The sequence below is a fragment of the Mobula hypostoma genome, chromosome 5 (genome assembly GCF_963921235.1).
Source record: "Mobula hypostoma chromosome 5, sMobHyp1.1, whole genome shotgun sequence".
Classification (NCBI taxonomy): Eukaryota; Metazoa; Chordata; class Chondrichthyes; order Myliobatiformes; family Myliobatidae; genus Mobula; species Mobula hypostoma.
Genome location: NC_086101.1, coordinates 23,640,728 through 23,657,897, shown reverse-complemented (window position 1 = coordinate 23,657,897; position 17,170 = coordinate 23,640,728). Strand labels below are relative to the sequence as shown.

The 17,170-nt window shown below is 43.8% G+C and overlaps 1 protein-coding gene across 5 annotated transcripts in view; it reads left to right on the top strand.

The window, feature by feature from the left end:
• The window catches only part of LOC134346687 (hemicentin-2-like), a 101,062-nt gene that overhangs the window by 57,429 nt on the left and 26,463 nt on the right, over positions 1–17,170 (top strand). For all 5 annotated transcript variants that reach the window (XM_063048198.1, XM_063048201.1, XM_063048197.1 and 2 more), the window contains 2 exons: positions 6,743–6,856; positions 9,933–10,022. In XM_063048198.1, coding sequence (XP_062904268.1) covers positions 6,743–6,856; positions 9,933–10,022 — 204 coding nt within the window. The remainder of the gene's footprint in view (positions 1–6,742; positions 6,857–9,932; positions 10,023–17,170) is intronic.

The following is a 17,170-nucleotide window of genomic DNA, read 5'->3' as shown; positions in this document are numbered from 1 at the left end:
GTATAAGATGATAAGGGATATTGATTGTGTGCATAGCCAGAGGCTTTTTCCCAGGGCTGAAATGGCGAATGTGAGGGGCATAGTTTTAAGGTGCTTGGAAATAGGTACAGAGGGGATCTCAGGGGCAAGGTATTCACATAGAGAGTGGTGAGTGTGTTGAATGCATTGCCAGAGGCGGTCCTGGAAGCGGATACAATACGATCTTTTAAGAATCTCTTAGATAGGTACATGGAGCTTAGAAAATTAGAGGACTATGCGCCAGGGAAATTCAGGGAGTTTCTAGAGAAGGTTACAGGGTCAGCACAACATTGTGGACTGGAGGGCTTGTAGTGTGCTGTAGATTTCTATGTTCTATGTTCTAATTAAGAACAATGTGAAAAATAGTGGTCCAAACACCAATGCCTGAGGAACACCACTAGTCACTGGCAGTCAACCAGAAAATACCGCCTTTATTTCCACTCACTGCATCCTGCCTGTCAACCATTCCTCTATCCATATCAGTATCTTTTCTGTAATACCATGGGATTTTAATAAGACCAAAAGACAAAGGAGCAGAATTAGACAACTTAGCCCATCGAGTGGGCTGTGTCATTCAATCATGGCTGAACCTTTTTTTCTCCTCCTAAACCCTATTTCCCGAGCTTCTCCCCGTAACCTTTGATGCCATGTCAAATCAAGAACCTATCAATCTCTGCCTTAAATATAGCTAATGACCTGGCCTCCACAACTGCATGTGACAACAAATTCCACAAATTCAACACCCTCTGACTAAAGAAATTTCTCCGTATCTATGTTTTGAATGGACACCCCTCTATCTTGAAACTGTGCCCTCTTGTCCTAGAATCTCCCACCATGGGAAACATCCTTTCCACATCTACTCTATCTAGGCCTTTCAGCATTTGAAAGGTTTCAATGAGAACTCCACTCATCCTTCTGAATTCCAGTGAGTACAGACCCAGAGCCATCAAACATTCTTCATATGATAAAACTTTCATTCCCGGAATCATCCTTGTGAACCTCCTCTGGACCCTTTCCAATGCCAGCACATCTCTTCTAAGATGAGGATCCCAAAATTGTTCACAATACTCAAGGTGAGGTCTCACCAGTGCCTTATAAAGCCTCAGATTCACATCCTTGCTCTTGTGTTCTAGAACCTCTTGAAATGAATGCTAAGTTGGCATTTCCCTCCCTCACCTATGACTCAACCTGCAAGTTGACCTTTAGGACTCCCAAATCCCTTTGCACCTCAGAGTTTTTGATTTTCTTCCCATTTAGAAAATAGTCCGCAAGTTTGTTTCTACTATCAAGGAGCAAGACCATGCATTTTCCAAGATTATATTTCATTTGCCACTTTCCTGCCCATTCTCCTAATCTGACTAAGTCCTTCTGCATTCTACCTGTTTCCTCAACACTACCAGCTTCTCCACCAATCTTCGTACCAGCTGCAAACTTGGCAACAAAGCCATCTATTTCATCATCTAAATCATTTATATACAGCATAAAAAGAAGCAGTCCCAACACCGACCCCTGCAGAACACCACAAGTCACTGGCAGCCATCCAGACAAGGATCCTTCCCACTCACTATCTCCTTCCAATCAGCCAGTGCACTGACCATGTTAGTAACTTTCCTGTAATACCATAGGCTCTTAACTCGGTAAGCAGCCTCTTGTGTGGCACCTTGTCAAAGGTCTTCTGAAAGTCCAAATGTACAAAATCCACTGCATTCCCTTTATCTATCCTACTTGTAATCTACTCAACAAATATCAAAACGTTCGTCTGGCAGGATTTTTCCTTAAGAAAACCATGCTGACTTTGACCTATCTTGTCCTGTGTCACCAAGTACTCCATCACCTCATCCTTAACATTTGACTCTAACATTTTCCCAACCACTGACGTCAGGCTAACAGGTCTATAATTCTCTTTCTGCTGCCTTCCTCTTTTCTTGAAGAGCGGAGTGACATTTGCAACTTTCCAGTACTCTGGCACCATACCAGAGTCCAATGATTTTTGAAAGGTCATTGCTAATGCTGCCACAATCTCTAATGCTATCTCTTTCAGAGGGTGCAGTCCCTCTTGTTTGTGTAACTTATGTACCTTTAGGTCTTTCAGCTTTTTGAGCACCTTCTCCCTTGTAATAGTAACTGCACCCACTTCTCTTCCTTCACACATTACAACATCTGGCACACTGCTGGTGACTTCCACAGTGAAGACTGATGCAAAATACTCATTTAGTTCATCTGCCATCTCCTTGTCCCCCGTTATTATTTCTCCTGCCTCATTTTCTAGTGGTCCTGTATCCATTCTCATCTCTGTTTTATTTTTTCCTTACTTGAGAAAACTTTTACTATCCACTTTGCTTTCATATTTCATCTTTTCTAATTATTCTTTGAGTTGTTCTCTGTAGCTTTTTAAAAACTTCACAATCCTCTATATTCTCACTAATTTTTGCTTTGTTGTATGCCCTGTCTTTTGTTTTTACATTAACTTTGACTTTCCTTGTCAGCCACGACCGTACTATTTTGCCATGAGTATTTCTTCATTTTTAGAATACTCATGTCCTGCAGCTTCCTTATTTTCCCCAGAAACACACCCCATTGCTGCTCTGCTGACATCCCTGCCAGACGCTCCTTCCAATTTACTTTGGCCAACTCCTCTGTCATACCACTGTAATTTCCCTTACTCCACTGAAATACTGCTACGTCGGACTTTACTTCCCCCTAGCAAATTTCAAGTTGAACTCAATCATATTGTGATCACTGGTTCCTAAGAGTTCTTTTATCTTAAGCTCCCTAATCATCTCTTGTTCATTACATAAGACCCAGTCTGGTATAGCTGATAGCCTAGTGGGCTCAACGACAAACTGCTCCAAAAAGCCATCTCTTAGGCATCCTCTTGAGATCCATTACCAACCAGATTTTCCCAATCAACTTGCATGTTAAAATCTCCCACAACTATCATAGCATTGCCCTGTTGACGTGCCTTTTCTATTTCCTGCTGTAATCTGTGGTCCACCTCCCAGACCCTGTTGGGAGGCCTGTACAGTATATAACTGCCATCAGGGTCATTTTACCCTTGCAGTTTTATCTTGTTAAGCAGCCTCAAGTATGGCACCTTATCAAATGCCTTCTGAAAATCCAAGTAAATGACATTCACTACCTCTCCTTTGTCCTCCCTGCTTGTTATTTCCTCGAAGAACTCTTAACAGATTTGTCAGGCAGAATTTCCCTTTACAGAAACCATGCTGACATTGACTTATTTTATCATTAGTCTCCAAGTACCCCAAATCCTCATCCTTAATAACAGACTCCAACAATATCCCAACCACTGAGGTTAGGCTATCTGGCCTACGATTTCCTTTCTTTTACCTTAGTCATAGTCATACTTTATTAATCCCGGGGGAAATTGGTTTTCGTTACAGTTGCACCATAAATAATAAATAGTAATAGAACCATACATAATTAAATAATAATATGTAAATATGTAAATTATGCCAGGAAAGAAGTCCATGACCAGCCTATTGGCTCAGGGTGTCTGACCCTCCAAGGGAGGAGTTGTAAAGTTTGATGGCCACAGGCAGGAATGACTTCCTATGACGCTCTGTGTTGCATCTCGGTGGAATGAGTCTCTGCCTGAATGTACTCCTGTGCCCAGCCAGTACATTATGTAGTGGATGGGAGACATTGTCCAAGATGGCATGCAACTTGGACAGCATCCTCTTTTCAGACACCACCGTCAGAGAGTCCAGTTCCATCCCCACAACATCACTGGCCTTATAAATGAGTTTGTTGATTCTGTTGGTGTCTGCTACCCTCAGCCTGCTGCCCCGGCACACAACAGCAAACGTGATCGTACTGGCCACCACAGTATCGTAGAACATCCTCAGCATTGTTCGGCAGATGTTAAAGGACCTCAGTCTCCTCAGGAAATAGAGATGGCTCTGACCCTTCTTGTAGACAGCCTCAGTGTTCTTTGACCAGTCCAGTTTATTGTCAATTCGTATCCCCAGGTATTTGTAATCCTCCACCATGTCCACACTGACCCCCTGGATGGAAACAGGGATCACCGGAACCTTAGCTCTCCTCAGGTCTACCACCAGCTCCTTAGTCTTTTTCACATTAAGCCGCAGATAATTCTGCTCACACCATATGATAAAGTTTCCTTCCTCCCTTCTTAAAGAATAGAGTGGTTTTGGCAATTTTCCAGTCCTCAGGACCCATGCTAGAATCAAGAGATTCTTGAAAGATCATAACCAATGCATTTGCAACCTCTTTAGCAACCTCTTTCAGAACTCTGGGATATAGTCCATTTGGTCCAGATGACTTATCCACTTTAAGACTTTTGAGCTTGCCTGGCACTTTTTCCTTTGTAATAGCGATGGCACTCACTCCTACTCCCTGACACTCACAGACCTCTGACACACTGCTAGTGTCTTCCACAGTGAAGGCGGATGCAAAGTACCCATTAAGTTCATTTGCCATTTCTTTATCCCCAATTATTACCTCACCAACATCATTTTTCAGTGGTCCAATATCAACTCTCACCTCCCTTTTACTTTATATAACTGGGAAAAAACTTTTAGTATCCTCCTTTATATTATTGGATAGTTTGCCCTCATATTTCATCTTTTCCCTTTTTATGGCTTTTTTGGTTGCCTTTAGTTAGATTTTTAAAAACATCCCAATCGCTTCTGTTACATTATATGTCCTTTCCTTAGCTTTCATGAAGTCCTTAACTTCCCCTGTCAGCCACCGTTCTCTACCCCTGCCATTTGAGGACTTTTTCTGTGGGACATATCTATCCTGCAGCTTGTGAGCTATTCCCAGATACTTCAGCCACCTCTGTTCTGCCGTCATCCCTGCCAGTATCTCCCACCAATCTACCTGGACAAGCTCCTCTCTCATGCCTCTGTAATTCCCCTTATTCCATTGCAATACTGATACATCTGACTTGTGCTTCTCCCTCGCAAATTGCAGTGGGAATTCAATCATATTGTGATCACTGACTCCTAAGGATTCCTTTACCTTAAACTCCCTAATAAAATCTGGATTATTACACAACACCCAATCTAAGAAAGCCTTTTCCCGAGTAGGCTCAAGCACAAACTGCTCTAAAAAGCCATTCAGCAAAATTCCCTCTCTTGCGATCTGCCACCAACCTGATTTTCCAATCCCCTTGCATATTGAAGCCCCCCATTACCATTGGGACATTACCCTTTTTACATGCCCTTTCCAGCTCCCTTTGCAATATCAACCCCACATCTTGGCTACTACTTGGAGGCCTATATATGATTCCCATAATCTTTTTTTTAATCCTTGCAGTTTCTTAACTCCACCAACAAAGATTCGACACTCTCTGACCCTATGTCACCTCTTTCTAAGGATGTATTCCATCTCTTACCAACAGAGCCACACCACTGCCTATGCCTACCTGCCTGTTGTTTTGATACAAAGTATGTCCTTTGATATTAACCTCCCAACTATGACCTTCTTTCAGCTATGACTCAGTGATGCCCACAACATCCTACCAACCAATCTCTAATTGCGCCAAAAGTTCATCCACCTTATTCTGAATACTAAATCCATTTAAATATAACATCTTTATTTCTGCATTCTTCACCCTTTTGAATTTTGCCTCTCTGGTACAACTTAACTCTTTGCTCTGTTTGCATTTGTACCCAATCATTGGCTTGTCCTTCCTTACATTCATAATACATACTGCATCATCTACTTGTAAACCTGCTGGCTCATCCTCAGCTCGATCATACTGGTTCCCATTCCCATGCCATATTAGTTTAAGCCACTCCCAACACCTCTAGTAAACTTGCCCACAAGGAAATTGGTGCCCCTCAGATTCAAGTGCAACCCATTCCTTTTGTACAGGTCACTCCTGCCCCAGAAGAGGTCTCAATGATCTGGAAATCTGAATCCCTAGGCCCTGCTCTAATTCTTCAGCCACTCATTTATCCACCTCCTCATTCTGTTCCTGTCCTGACTGTCGCATGGCACAGGCAACAGTCCTGAGATTACTATCACTGAGTTCCTGCTTCTCAGCTTCCTTCCTAACTCCCTGTATTTTGTTTTCAGGACCTCTCCCTTATTCTACCTATGTCGTTGGTATAAATATATACCACGACTTCTGGCTGCTCACCGTCCCTTTTCAGGGTATTATGTACACATTCAGAAGCATCGCAGACTGTGACACTGGGAAGGCAAACTACTATCTGTATTTCTTTTTCGCATGCACAAAATCGCCTAACTGTCCCCCTGACTACAGAGTCCCCTTTTACTGCTGCCATCCTCTTCCGTTCCCTACCTCTCTGAGCCACAGGGCCAGATTCAGCGTCCAAGGCACAGCCGCTGTTGCTTCCCCCTGGTGGTTTTATAATGAATGGCTAAAGAAGTTGGATCTGTATTTTTTTAAAGTTTAGAAAAATGGGTGATGATCTTACTAAAGCATTTAAGATCTTAAGATGGTATGATATTTTAGATGTTGAGGTTTCCAATAGTGGGAGGGTCTTGAATGAGTGTACATGTTAAACGTTAACAGTGTGCATATTTTTAAAAAAGTTTCATGGGAATGTCTTCTTGCAGAGGCTAGAGAATCTCTGGAATTTTTAGCATAGCGAGTTGTGGATGGGATATCACTGGAATTATTAACAGAGGTGGTGGAGAAATTGAGGGCTATGTTGTCATGACAGAAAAGAGGAGTAGCTTGCTTAATTGAATTTGTTTTTTATTACAGCTGTTTCAACGAATGACAATGCAGCTGTTCTTCTGGCAATCACAGGGTTGGTGTTGCCATTGATGTTTCTTTTTCCATTGGTGTGTCTGTTTGTGACTCTGATTTCAAACACAGGTATTGGTCATTGTTGAATTTACACTTGAATTTAATTACAGACACCTCTCCAAGTAAACTTGTGACTTTTTCCACCTTATTTATGTGAAAATGAAAAATGAAATACATAATCATTGCCCCATGACCCACTCGTCCATGTCCCTTTGACCAATGGCCTGCATTTTTGACCAGTTGAGGTGGTGCTCACAACGACACTGACCATCTGGAACTATTCTGGAGATACTTGTAACTTGACTCCAGAGGGGTCTTCAGGAAAAGTGGTTTTGGGTCAAGGTGGTCTCTGTTTTCCATGATTGAGGTGTTGTGCAGTCATTCATGCTGTGACAATGATATATAATAGCAATAAGGAATGACAGATACAGTATATGCCCCCAGAGCTTTCCTTCTTCCTGGTTTGAAGCGGGTCTGGACAGACACTCCTTATGCCATTCCTCTCTGATATTTAGAACAGTATTTTCATCAGCACCTTCAGTCCATGGCTTGTCCCTTGGGCAGTTAACACAAGGAAATACCACCTTTCCACTCCAGGTTATAAATTGTCCAGTGAAGGGATTTGTCTGTTTAACCTGCACCCTGAATCTGCTTTCATGTGGGGCCCAGTCACGCTCTTAATTATGTCTCCGATTGAACAGCGCACAAAGAAAATCTCTCATACAGCTGTGATGAGTTTCTTCAACAAGTTGGTTTATTCAGGCCTGTTACAGTGGAGATCATTTTGAGTAAGAGCTCAAAGATATTCAAGTGATCCAAAAAACTTCCAATAGCTTATAGTAACACACACAAAAATTGCTGGTGAATGCAGCAGGCCAGGCAACATCTATAGGAAGAGGTACAGTTGACGTTTCAGGCCGAGACCCTTCGTTAGGAACCGTGTTAGGGAACTGGAGATGCAGCTCGATGGTTAGGGAGAGTGAGGAGGTGATAGGTAGGAGCTATAGGCAAGTAGTCACACCGGGCCCTCAGGAGACAGATAAGTGGGTAACAGCAACACTCACAACACGCTGCAGGAGCTCAGCAGGTCGGGCAGCATCTGTGGAAATGATGAGTCGATGTTTTGGGCTGGAACCCTTCGTCAAGACTGAAGAAGGAAGGGGCAGAGGCCCTATAAAGAAGGTGGGGGAGGGTGGGAAGAAGAAGGCTGGTAGGTCTAGTTAAAAAACCAGTAATTTGAAAGACAAAGCGGGGGGGGGGTCAAGGGAAGCAAGGGGGTGATAGGCAGGAAAGCAATGGGTAGTAGAAGGAGGCGGAACCATGAGGGAGGTGATAGGCAGCTGGGGGAGGGGGCAGAGTGACATAGTGATAGGGGAAGGGAGGGGGAGGGAATTACCGGAAGTTGGAGAAGTCTATGGTCATACCAAGGGGCTGGAGACTACCTAGACGGTATATGAGGTGTTGCTCCTCCAACCTGAGTTTAGCCTCATCATGGCAGTAGAGGAGGCCATGTATGGACATATCTGAATGGGAATGGGAAGCAGAGTTGAAGTGGGTGGCTACCGGGAGATCCTGCCTGTTGTGACGGACGGAGAAAAGGTGCTCGACGAAGCTGTCCCCCAATCTGCGTCGGGTTTCACCGATGTAGAGGAGGACCACCGGGAACACTGGATGCAACAGATGACCCCAACAGACTCACAAGTGAAGTGTTGCCTTACCTGGAAGGACTGTTTGGGGCCCACTTAGTGGCACACTTTCTGGAGTTCCAAGATCTGTATGCTCCACAACCGCTAGACTAAGTGTGTAAATGTAGGAGGGGACTATGTTGAAAAATAAATGTGCTGGGATTTCTAAAACTGACTCCTTCTACCTTAGGCCACGAACTTATCAATCACCCTTGATAAGATGATGAGAGGCATTGATCTTGTGGATAGTCGAGGCTTTTTCCCAGGGCTGAAATGGCTGACGTGAGACAGCACAATTTTGAGGTGTTTGGAAGTAGATACAGAGGAGATGTCAGGGGTATTTTTTTTACACAGAGGTTGGTGAGTGCATTGAATGGGCTGTCGACAGTGGTGGTGAAGGCAGGTATGATAGGGTCTTTTAAGAGACTCCTGTATAGGTTCATGGAGCTTAGAAAAATAGAAAGCTATGGGTAACCCTAGGTAATGTCTATAGTAAGGACAAATTCGGCACAACTTTGTGGGCCAAAAGGCCTGTATTGTGCTGTAGGCTTTCTATGTTCCTATGTTTCTATGTCCTTCTGTCTTGACTCATTCTATCTTGTGATTAGCTCTCCTGCTCCTAAGCTCTGTCCACCCTCTATTTGTTTATATTTGCTCTAGTTAGCTATGCCTTGTAATCTAAACTCTTCCTTGATTTAAGCAGTACCCTATTTCTTCTAAGTGACCATTCAGAACCTCCATTAATCTATTAAAACAAAAAGACAACTGCTGGAAGAGAGTTGTCTCATGAATATTGTGGTGGGGATTTCCTTGGACCTGGTTCTCTGTTTACCAGTGGAGTTTTTGTACAGCCTCTGTCCTTACCTGCATTAAATATTGCAACATTCAGACTGCTCTGTCTGCAGCCAAGTTTGGTTAAGTTTTCTTCTTGATCCAAAAGACTGATATCCATGAGCATCTGGGCATGGTGATATTTCAACCCTTGATAATGGAATAGGCTTCACAGTCAGTGTATCTTCACTGCTAGAGCTAAGATTAACTATTGTCACCACAGGCAAGGCAATGGGAGTTGCAGTACTTGATCATTAGGATAGTACAGCTGAGCTAATATTTGGTCTCATGTACAAGGGGGATCTACAATATATTTGTTGTTTCTATTATGCATAGTCACTGGATAAGAAATTCATGAAGTTATCAATGTAAATTGTTTCCCTGTAATGTTTTTGTCTGTCCCTTGGCTTTCCAGCAGCTGCCAATGTGAGCAAGCTCCCCAAATTTGGTCAGGCATCTGGGCTATTTCTGAGCTGATTGGGAGTTTAATCTCTCCAGCAGCCTGAGCAACCCTGAGAGCTTCTCTGTTACAGTATGAGCATTGATGCATTAAATTGCTTGTGTAGATCTGTTACTATAGATTTCAAGGTTTATTTTCATTGTTTTTTTCCCTCATTTATCTGACACAGCTTTGAAAAATAGAAAACGGCTGTCTCTCTATAGCGTTATTTTCCTCTTTATCACCTTCATCACTATGTTCTCCTGGATGGTGATTACAGGTATGAGCTCAAATGTTATTGTATATTTGCATGAAAATAATGAACTTGGCATTCAGCAGAGTGGCTGGAAATGGAATGAGTAACTCAATCAGTATGTTGTTAACTGCTTTTTTCTGACCCATTGGCAATCCTCTGCACTATAGTCAGGAACAGAGAAATATGCTGGAAGTTTCAATTTTGATGAGGAAATCCCCAATTGACCTGACTAGGCAACTGGATCTCTGGCATGAGGTTGAAAGTAGGGATTATTTATCCAGGGCTAAAACTGGCAGGATGCCTCTGTTAACATCCCACAAGGAGCTATATTGAGGATACAAATTTCCTGGAGATTGACTCTGGTAATGGGATTCAAAAAAATCGAAGTTTCCAGTTTCCCAATGAAGTAAAGAGAAGTAACAGCAACTGTGTTGATAATAACCATTAATTGCAATCAGAAATTGTTCGATAGTTTAATACTGTGGCAAATACATTTCACTTCAGGCAAATAAACACCACTATACTCGGATATAAAGATATAGAATAGATTCTGTAGATAGTTCCTATATTTTGAAGAACTGGAAGTAGTGGTGATCCAATAACCCTGTTGGATCTCTGTTCATTCATCACTAAAGTATCAAGAAAGGATCCAGAAAATACTGGAAACAGCTCATAGAATGCTGTCCTAAAATCCAGACCCCAGGAGTATAAGGTTATAAAACTTGTGCTACAGCCATACAAAGCCCAGTTGGACCAGAGCTGGAGGCTGGAGCACAATCTGGGTCCCATACCACAGCAAGAATATATTAGCTTTTGTTGTTCTGTTTCACACTTTTAAAACTGAGAAGCACTTTTCCCAAAGGAAAAATCTGTAGCACTCACTATGGAAAATCAACTTAGTTTTGCACACACTGGCCATTTTTGTGCTGGACTGGATTTCCATGTTGTAGCCATGTGCTAACGTTATTCCTCGAGTGATTCCCTCCTGTAGGGGGACTGCATAATAATTGGACCATGTTGTTCCAAGAGCTTCCACTACCAGGCAATCCCAGGACAACTGGGTTTCACTATTGTAGGTCCAACCTTGGAAGCATACAGCTGTGAATTAATGACCTTTGTCCCTCAAGGCTCTTGACCATCCCATAGCCACTGATGTTAGATTCTGCAGGTTCTAATTTTTCTTTCCCCTCTCAGCTCTCCCCACATCAAGCTATTCAAAGCAACTCTTGCATTAGTTTCCTTTTCATTAAATGTAAATAATATTGGGTACGTGGAGCCTAATCATGTTCCCATAAATGGTTGCACAGAATGATGTGAGGGGGCATTGATTTCAAGAGAGAAACGAGTGATCAGTGATATACAAAGAGAGCTTCTGAGTGTTGCCCTACTTTCAGCTAGTTAATGTGGCCCAAGTAACACAGTGATCTTTGTCAAATCCCCATCTTTCCATTGGCACATTCCATCAACAGCAGCGGAAGGCAGTCAGAGCACCACCAAACGCAGTGAATTCTTTCTCCTTCCATGGGGTTTTTCCTTAAAAACAGTAGCCAGTGTGCAGGTGCGGGATGCGTCAGAGGCATGGGCAGCAATGGAAGGAAGGTGGAGCACCACCAAATGCAATGAGTTCTTTCTCCTTACATGGAGGATTTTTCTTAAAAACAGTAGAGAGTATGCAGGTGAGGGAAGCATCCAAGGCATAGGCGGCAGCGGAAGGCAGGCAGAGCTCCTCCAAATATGGTAAGTTCTTTCTCCTTGCGTGGGGGGTTTACTTGTTTCTTAAACCATAAAAGAGAGATTGGGTCCAGCAGAGCAGCTGTCCTCGGATTGGAGGCGAGACCCAGAGTGGGAACTTAGAAGCATTGACGAGAAGAGGCTGAAGCCAAAGAAACAGGTAAGAAGGGTAGGTTTTTACTTTCGTTATTGCTGATTTGGTCTTGGTTGCCCAGTGTACAGTGTAGGCAGGATGGCAGATATGGCAGTGGAATGCTCCTCCTGTAGGATGTGGGAATTCATGGAAATGGATAGTATCCCTGATGACTGCACCTGCGGTAAGTGCCGCCAGCTCCAGTTCCTGAAGGACCACACAAAGGAGCTGGAACTGGAGTTGGATGAACTTAGGATCATCTGGGAAGCAGAGCAATTGCTAGATACAACTTTTGAGCAGGTGGTTACACCCAGAGTGCAGAATTCCAGGAGTAGATGGCTGAACACCAAGAGGGGTAAAAGGAGAAAGAAGCCAGTGCAGGGTCCCCTTGTGGCCATTCCCCTCGGCAAAAGGTATATCCCCTTGGATACTGATGAGGGGGATGACCTATCTGGGCAAGGCAGCAGGAGCCAGACCAATAGCAGTGTGGTCGGCTCTGAGCCTCAGAAGGGTACGGTGAAGTCAGGCGGAGCAATAGTCAAAGGGGACTCAATAGTTAGGGGACCAGATAAGAGATTTGGCAGCAAAAGAGACGCCAGGATAGTGTGTAGCCTCTCGGGTGCTAGGGTCCAGGATGAGTCTGAGAGGCTGCAGAATATTCTTGAAGGGGAGGGTGAGCAGCCAGAGGTCATCATACATCTTGGTACCAATGACATAGGCAGGAGAGAGGTAGAGGTCCTGCGCAGTAAGTTTAGGGAGCTAGGAAGGAAGCTGAAGAGCAGGACTTAGGAGGTGGTAATCTCCGTATTACTTCTAGCGCCACGAGCTAGGGAAGGTCAGAACAGGAAGATAGTGCAGACAAATGAGTGGCTGACAAGATGGTGCAGGGGGCAGGGTTTCAAGTTCTTGGATCATTGGAACCTTTTCTGAGGAAGGGGTGACCTGAACTGGAGGGAAACCAATATCCTGGGAGGGAGGTTTGATAATGCTATTGGGGAGGGTTTAAACTAGATTTGCAGGGAGGTGGGAACTGAAGTGAAGAAGCAGCAGATGGGCTGTTGGCACACAACTCGTAGGGAGTTTATGAGGAAGGATAGTCAGATGATAGAGCAAAAAAGCACTCAGCCCGATTTGTGATGTGTCTATTTTAATACAAGGAGTATCATTAACAAGGCGGATGAACTTAGAGCATGGATCAATACGTGGAACTATGACATTGTGGCCATTACAGAGATGTGGATGTCTCAGGGGCAGGAATGGCTGTTAAGTGTGCCGGGCTTTAAATGTTTCAAAAAGGACAGGGAGGGTGGCAAAACAGGAGTGGGCATGGCATTGATAATCAGGGATAGTATCATGGCTGTTAAAAAGGAGGAAATTATGGACGGATTGTCTACTGAGTCAGAGGGGCTGAAAGTCAGAAACAGGAAGGGGGCAATAACTCTACTGAGTGTTTTTATAGAACCCCCAATAGTAACAGAGACACTGAGGAGCAGAAAGGGAGGCAAATTCTGCAATGGTCAATAATAATAAGGTTGTAGTGATGGGAGATTTTAACTTTCCTAATATTGACTGGCATCTCCTTAGAGCAAGGGATTTGGATGGGGTGGAGTTTGTTAGGTGTGTTCAAGAATGTTTCCTGACACAATATACAGATAAGCCAACTAGAGGAGAGGCTGTACTTGATCTGCTATTGGGAAATGAACCTGGTCAGGTGTCAGATGTCTCAGTTGGAGAGCATTTTGGAGGTAGTGGTAATAAATCTATCTCCTTTACAGGAGAACGATAGGAGCAGACAATTTGGGAACAGTGAATTGGGGTAGTGTGCCATTAGGCAGAAACATGGGAGCTTAAATTGGGAGCGGATGTTCTCAGGGAAATCCATGGCAGAAATGTGGCAAACGTTAGGGGAACATTTGCATGATGTTCTACAAAGGTATGTTCTATTGAGGTGGGGAAAGAATGGTAGGGTAAAGGAACCATGGTGTACAAAGGATGTAGATGATCGAGTTGATAAGAAAAGGAAAGCTTATGAAAGATTGAAGAAACTAGGTACTGTTAGAGCTCTAGAAAATTACAAGGTTGCAAGGAAGGAGCTTAAGAATGGAATTAGGAGAGCTAGAAGGGGCCATGAGAAGGCCTTGATGAGCAGGATTAAGGAAAACCGCAAGACATTCTACAAGTCTGTGAAGAGCAAGAGGATGAGCTGTGTGAGAATAGGACCAATCAGGTGTGACAGTGGAAATGTGCGTATGGAGTCGAAGGAGGTAGCAGAGGTACTTAATGAATACTTTGCTTCAGTATTCACCAGCGAAAAGACCTTGGCAATTGTGGGGATGACTTACAGTGGACTGAAACACTTGAGCATATAAACTTTAAGAAAGAGGATGTGCTGGAGTTTTTGAAAAGCATTAAGTTAGGTAAGTAGCCAGGTCCAGATGAGATATACCCCAGGCTACAGTGGGAAGCAAGGGAGGAGATTGCTGAGCCTCTTGTGATGATCTTTGCATCATCGATAGGGATGGGAGAAGTACCGGAGGATTGGAGGTTTGCAAATGTTCTTCCCTTGTTCAAGAAAGGGAGTAGAGATAACCCAGGAAATTATAGGCCAGTAAGTCTTACTTCAGGTGTGGGCAAGTTGTTGGAGAAGATCCTGAGAGGCAGGATTTATGAGCATTAGGAGAGACATATTCTGATTAGGTATAGTCAGCATGACTTTGTTAAGGGCAGGTCATGCCTTGTGAGTCCGATTGAATTCTTTGACAATGTAACACAACACATTGAAGAAGGTATAGCAGTGGTGTAGTGTATATGGATTTCAGTAAGGCATTTGATAAGGTTCCGCATGCAAGGCTTATTGAGAAAGTAAGGAATCATGGGATCCAAGGAGACCTTGCTTTGTGGATCCAGAATTGGTTTGCCCACAGAAGGCAAAGGGTGGTTGTAGATGGTTTGTTTTCTGCATGGAGGATGGTGACCAGTAGTGTTCTGCAGGGATCTGTTCTAGCACCCCTCCTCTTTGTGATTTTTATAAATGACCTGGATGAGCAAGGAGAAGGGTGGGTTTGTAAAGTTTGCTGATGACACAAAAGTTGGGGGGTGTTGTGGATAGTCTGGAGCAGGGGTCCCCAACCTGTTTTGCACTGTGGACCGGTTTCATATTGACAATATTCTTGCGGACCGGCTGACCGGGGGGGTGGGGTGGGTATGGTTGCCAACGGACAAGAGTAGCAGTCAAATACGTTCTTTACCCAGAGAGAGACTACAATGACCATGAAGCCTTGCGCGGGCACCAGTGTGCATGTGTGACTTGCGCGCCGATTATGTTGCTGCAAATCGTTTTTGGTGATTCTGTTTGGTGGGGTGGGGGGGAACATTAATCACGACCAGAATATAGGTGAGAAGTGGCTAGTACACTCAATTTCGTTTCTAGAAGGGATTGTCTAATGAATTTAATATTAAACACACAGCACATATTTTCCTCGCATGAATATAGCAATAAGTCAATTATCAGGGGAGGACAGGGGAGCTTGAAGTAAAGTGTTGAACAAACTTCCAGTAGAAGTGGCAGAAGCCGGTTCGATATTATCATTTAAAGTTAAATTGGATAGGTATCTGGACAGGAAAGGAATGGAGGGTTATGGGCTGAGTGCACGTCGGTGGGACGAGGTGAGAGTAGCGTTTGGCACGGACTAGAAGGGCAGAGATGGCCTGTTTCCGTGCTGTAATTGTTACATAGTTATATAAGTCAATAGCATCATAACATTTTAAGTAACGTTTGGATATTAAACACACAGTGCATATTTTCACCGTATGAACATATAAAATCATTGCAACGCACCAATATCACTGAATCAGTGGGAGCCCTGGGCTTGTTTCCCTGCAACAAGACGGTCCTATCGAGGGGTGACGGGAGACAGCAATACTCGAACGGGGTTCCTTATGTCCAGTCTATTCTGCAATTTAGTTTTTGTTACATTCATCGCACAGACATGTTGGAAATGAAAGCAACGTTTTCGGTGCTTCCGTGGCTATCTCAGGATATTCAGCCTTGACCTTGATCCAGAATGCCGGCAGAGATGTTATGTCAAACATACTTTTCAGCCCGCCATCATTTGCAAGCTTGAGGAGTTGATCTTCTTCCTGCGCTGACATGGACGACACGTGCGTAATGGCTCAACAGTGGGCGTGACAGGGAATGAGGAAAGGTGCAGCTGACTCATATCGCCAAATCATATCGTTTCCTCGCGGCCCAGTAGCGCATGCTCTGCGGCCCGGTGGTTGGGGACCGCTGGTCTGGTGGGTTGTCAGAGGTTACAGCAGGACATCAATAGGATTCAGAACTGGGCTGAGAAGTGGCAGGTGGAGTTCAACCCAGATAAGTGTGAAGTGGTTCATTTCAGTAGGTCAAATTTGAAGACAGAATATAATATTAATGGTAAGACTCTTGGCAGTGTGGAGGATCAGAGAGATCTTTGGGTTCCTGTCCATAGGACTCTCAAAGCTGCTGCACAGGTTGACAGTGTTGTTAAGAATGTGTCTGGTGTGTTGGCCTTCATCAACTGTGAGAGCCTTGAGGTAATGTTAGTAGCTATATAAGACCTTAGTTAGACCGCACTTGGAGTACTGTGTTCAGTTCTGGTCACCTCACTACAGGAAGGATGTGGATACTATAGCGACAGTGCAGAGGAGTTTTACAAGGATGTTGTGTGTATTGGAGAGTGTGCCTTATGAGAATAGGTTAAGTAAACTTGTCCTTTTCTCCCTGGAATGATGAAGGATGAGAGGTGACCTGATAGAGGTGTACAAGATGATGAGAGTCATTGATCGTGTAGATAGCTAGAGGCTTTTGTCCAGGGCAGAAATGGTTAATGTGAGGGTCATAGTTTTAATGTGCTTGGAAGTAGGTACAAGGGGGATTTCAGGGGTAAATTTTTCACACGGAGTGGTGTGTGTGGAATGCATTGCCAGTGATAGAGGTATTGTCGATACAATAAGGTCTTTTAACAGACTCTTAGATAGGTACATGCAGCTTCGAAAAATAGAGGGCTATGCAGTAGAGAAATTCTAGGTAGTTTCTAGAGTAGGTTACATGGTTGGAACAACATTGTGGGCCGAACAGCCTGTAATGCCCCGTAGATTTCTGTGTTCTTTGTCGTATGTTCACTCTCAGTGAGATCACAGTGTCATCTCATGTTACCACAACAATTGATTGTCATTGAGTTAGTCTCTGAAATCACTGGAAATCAGCCACCATAAGAATAGCAGAGGGTCTAATGGGAGGCTCCCCATCACTCTCTCAAAGTCAACT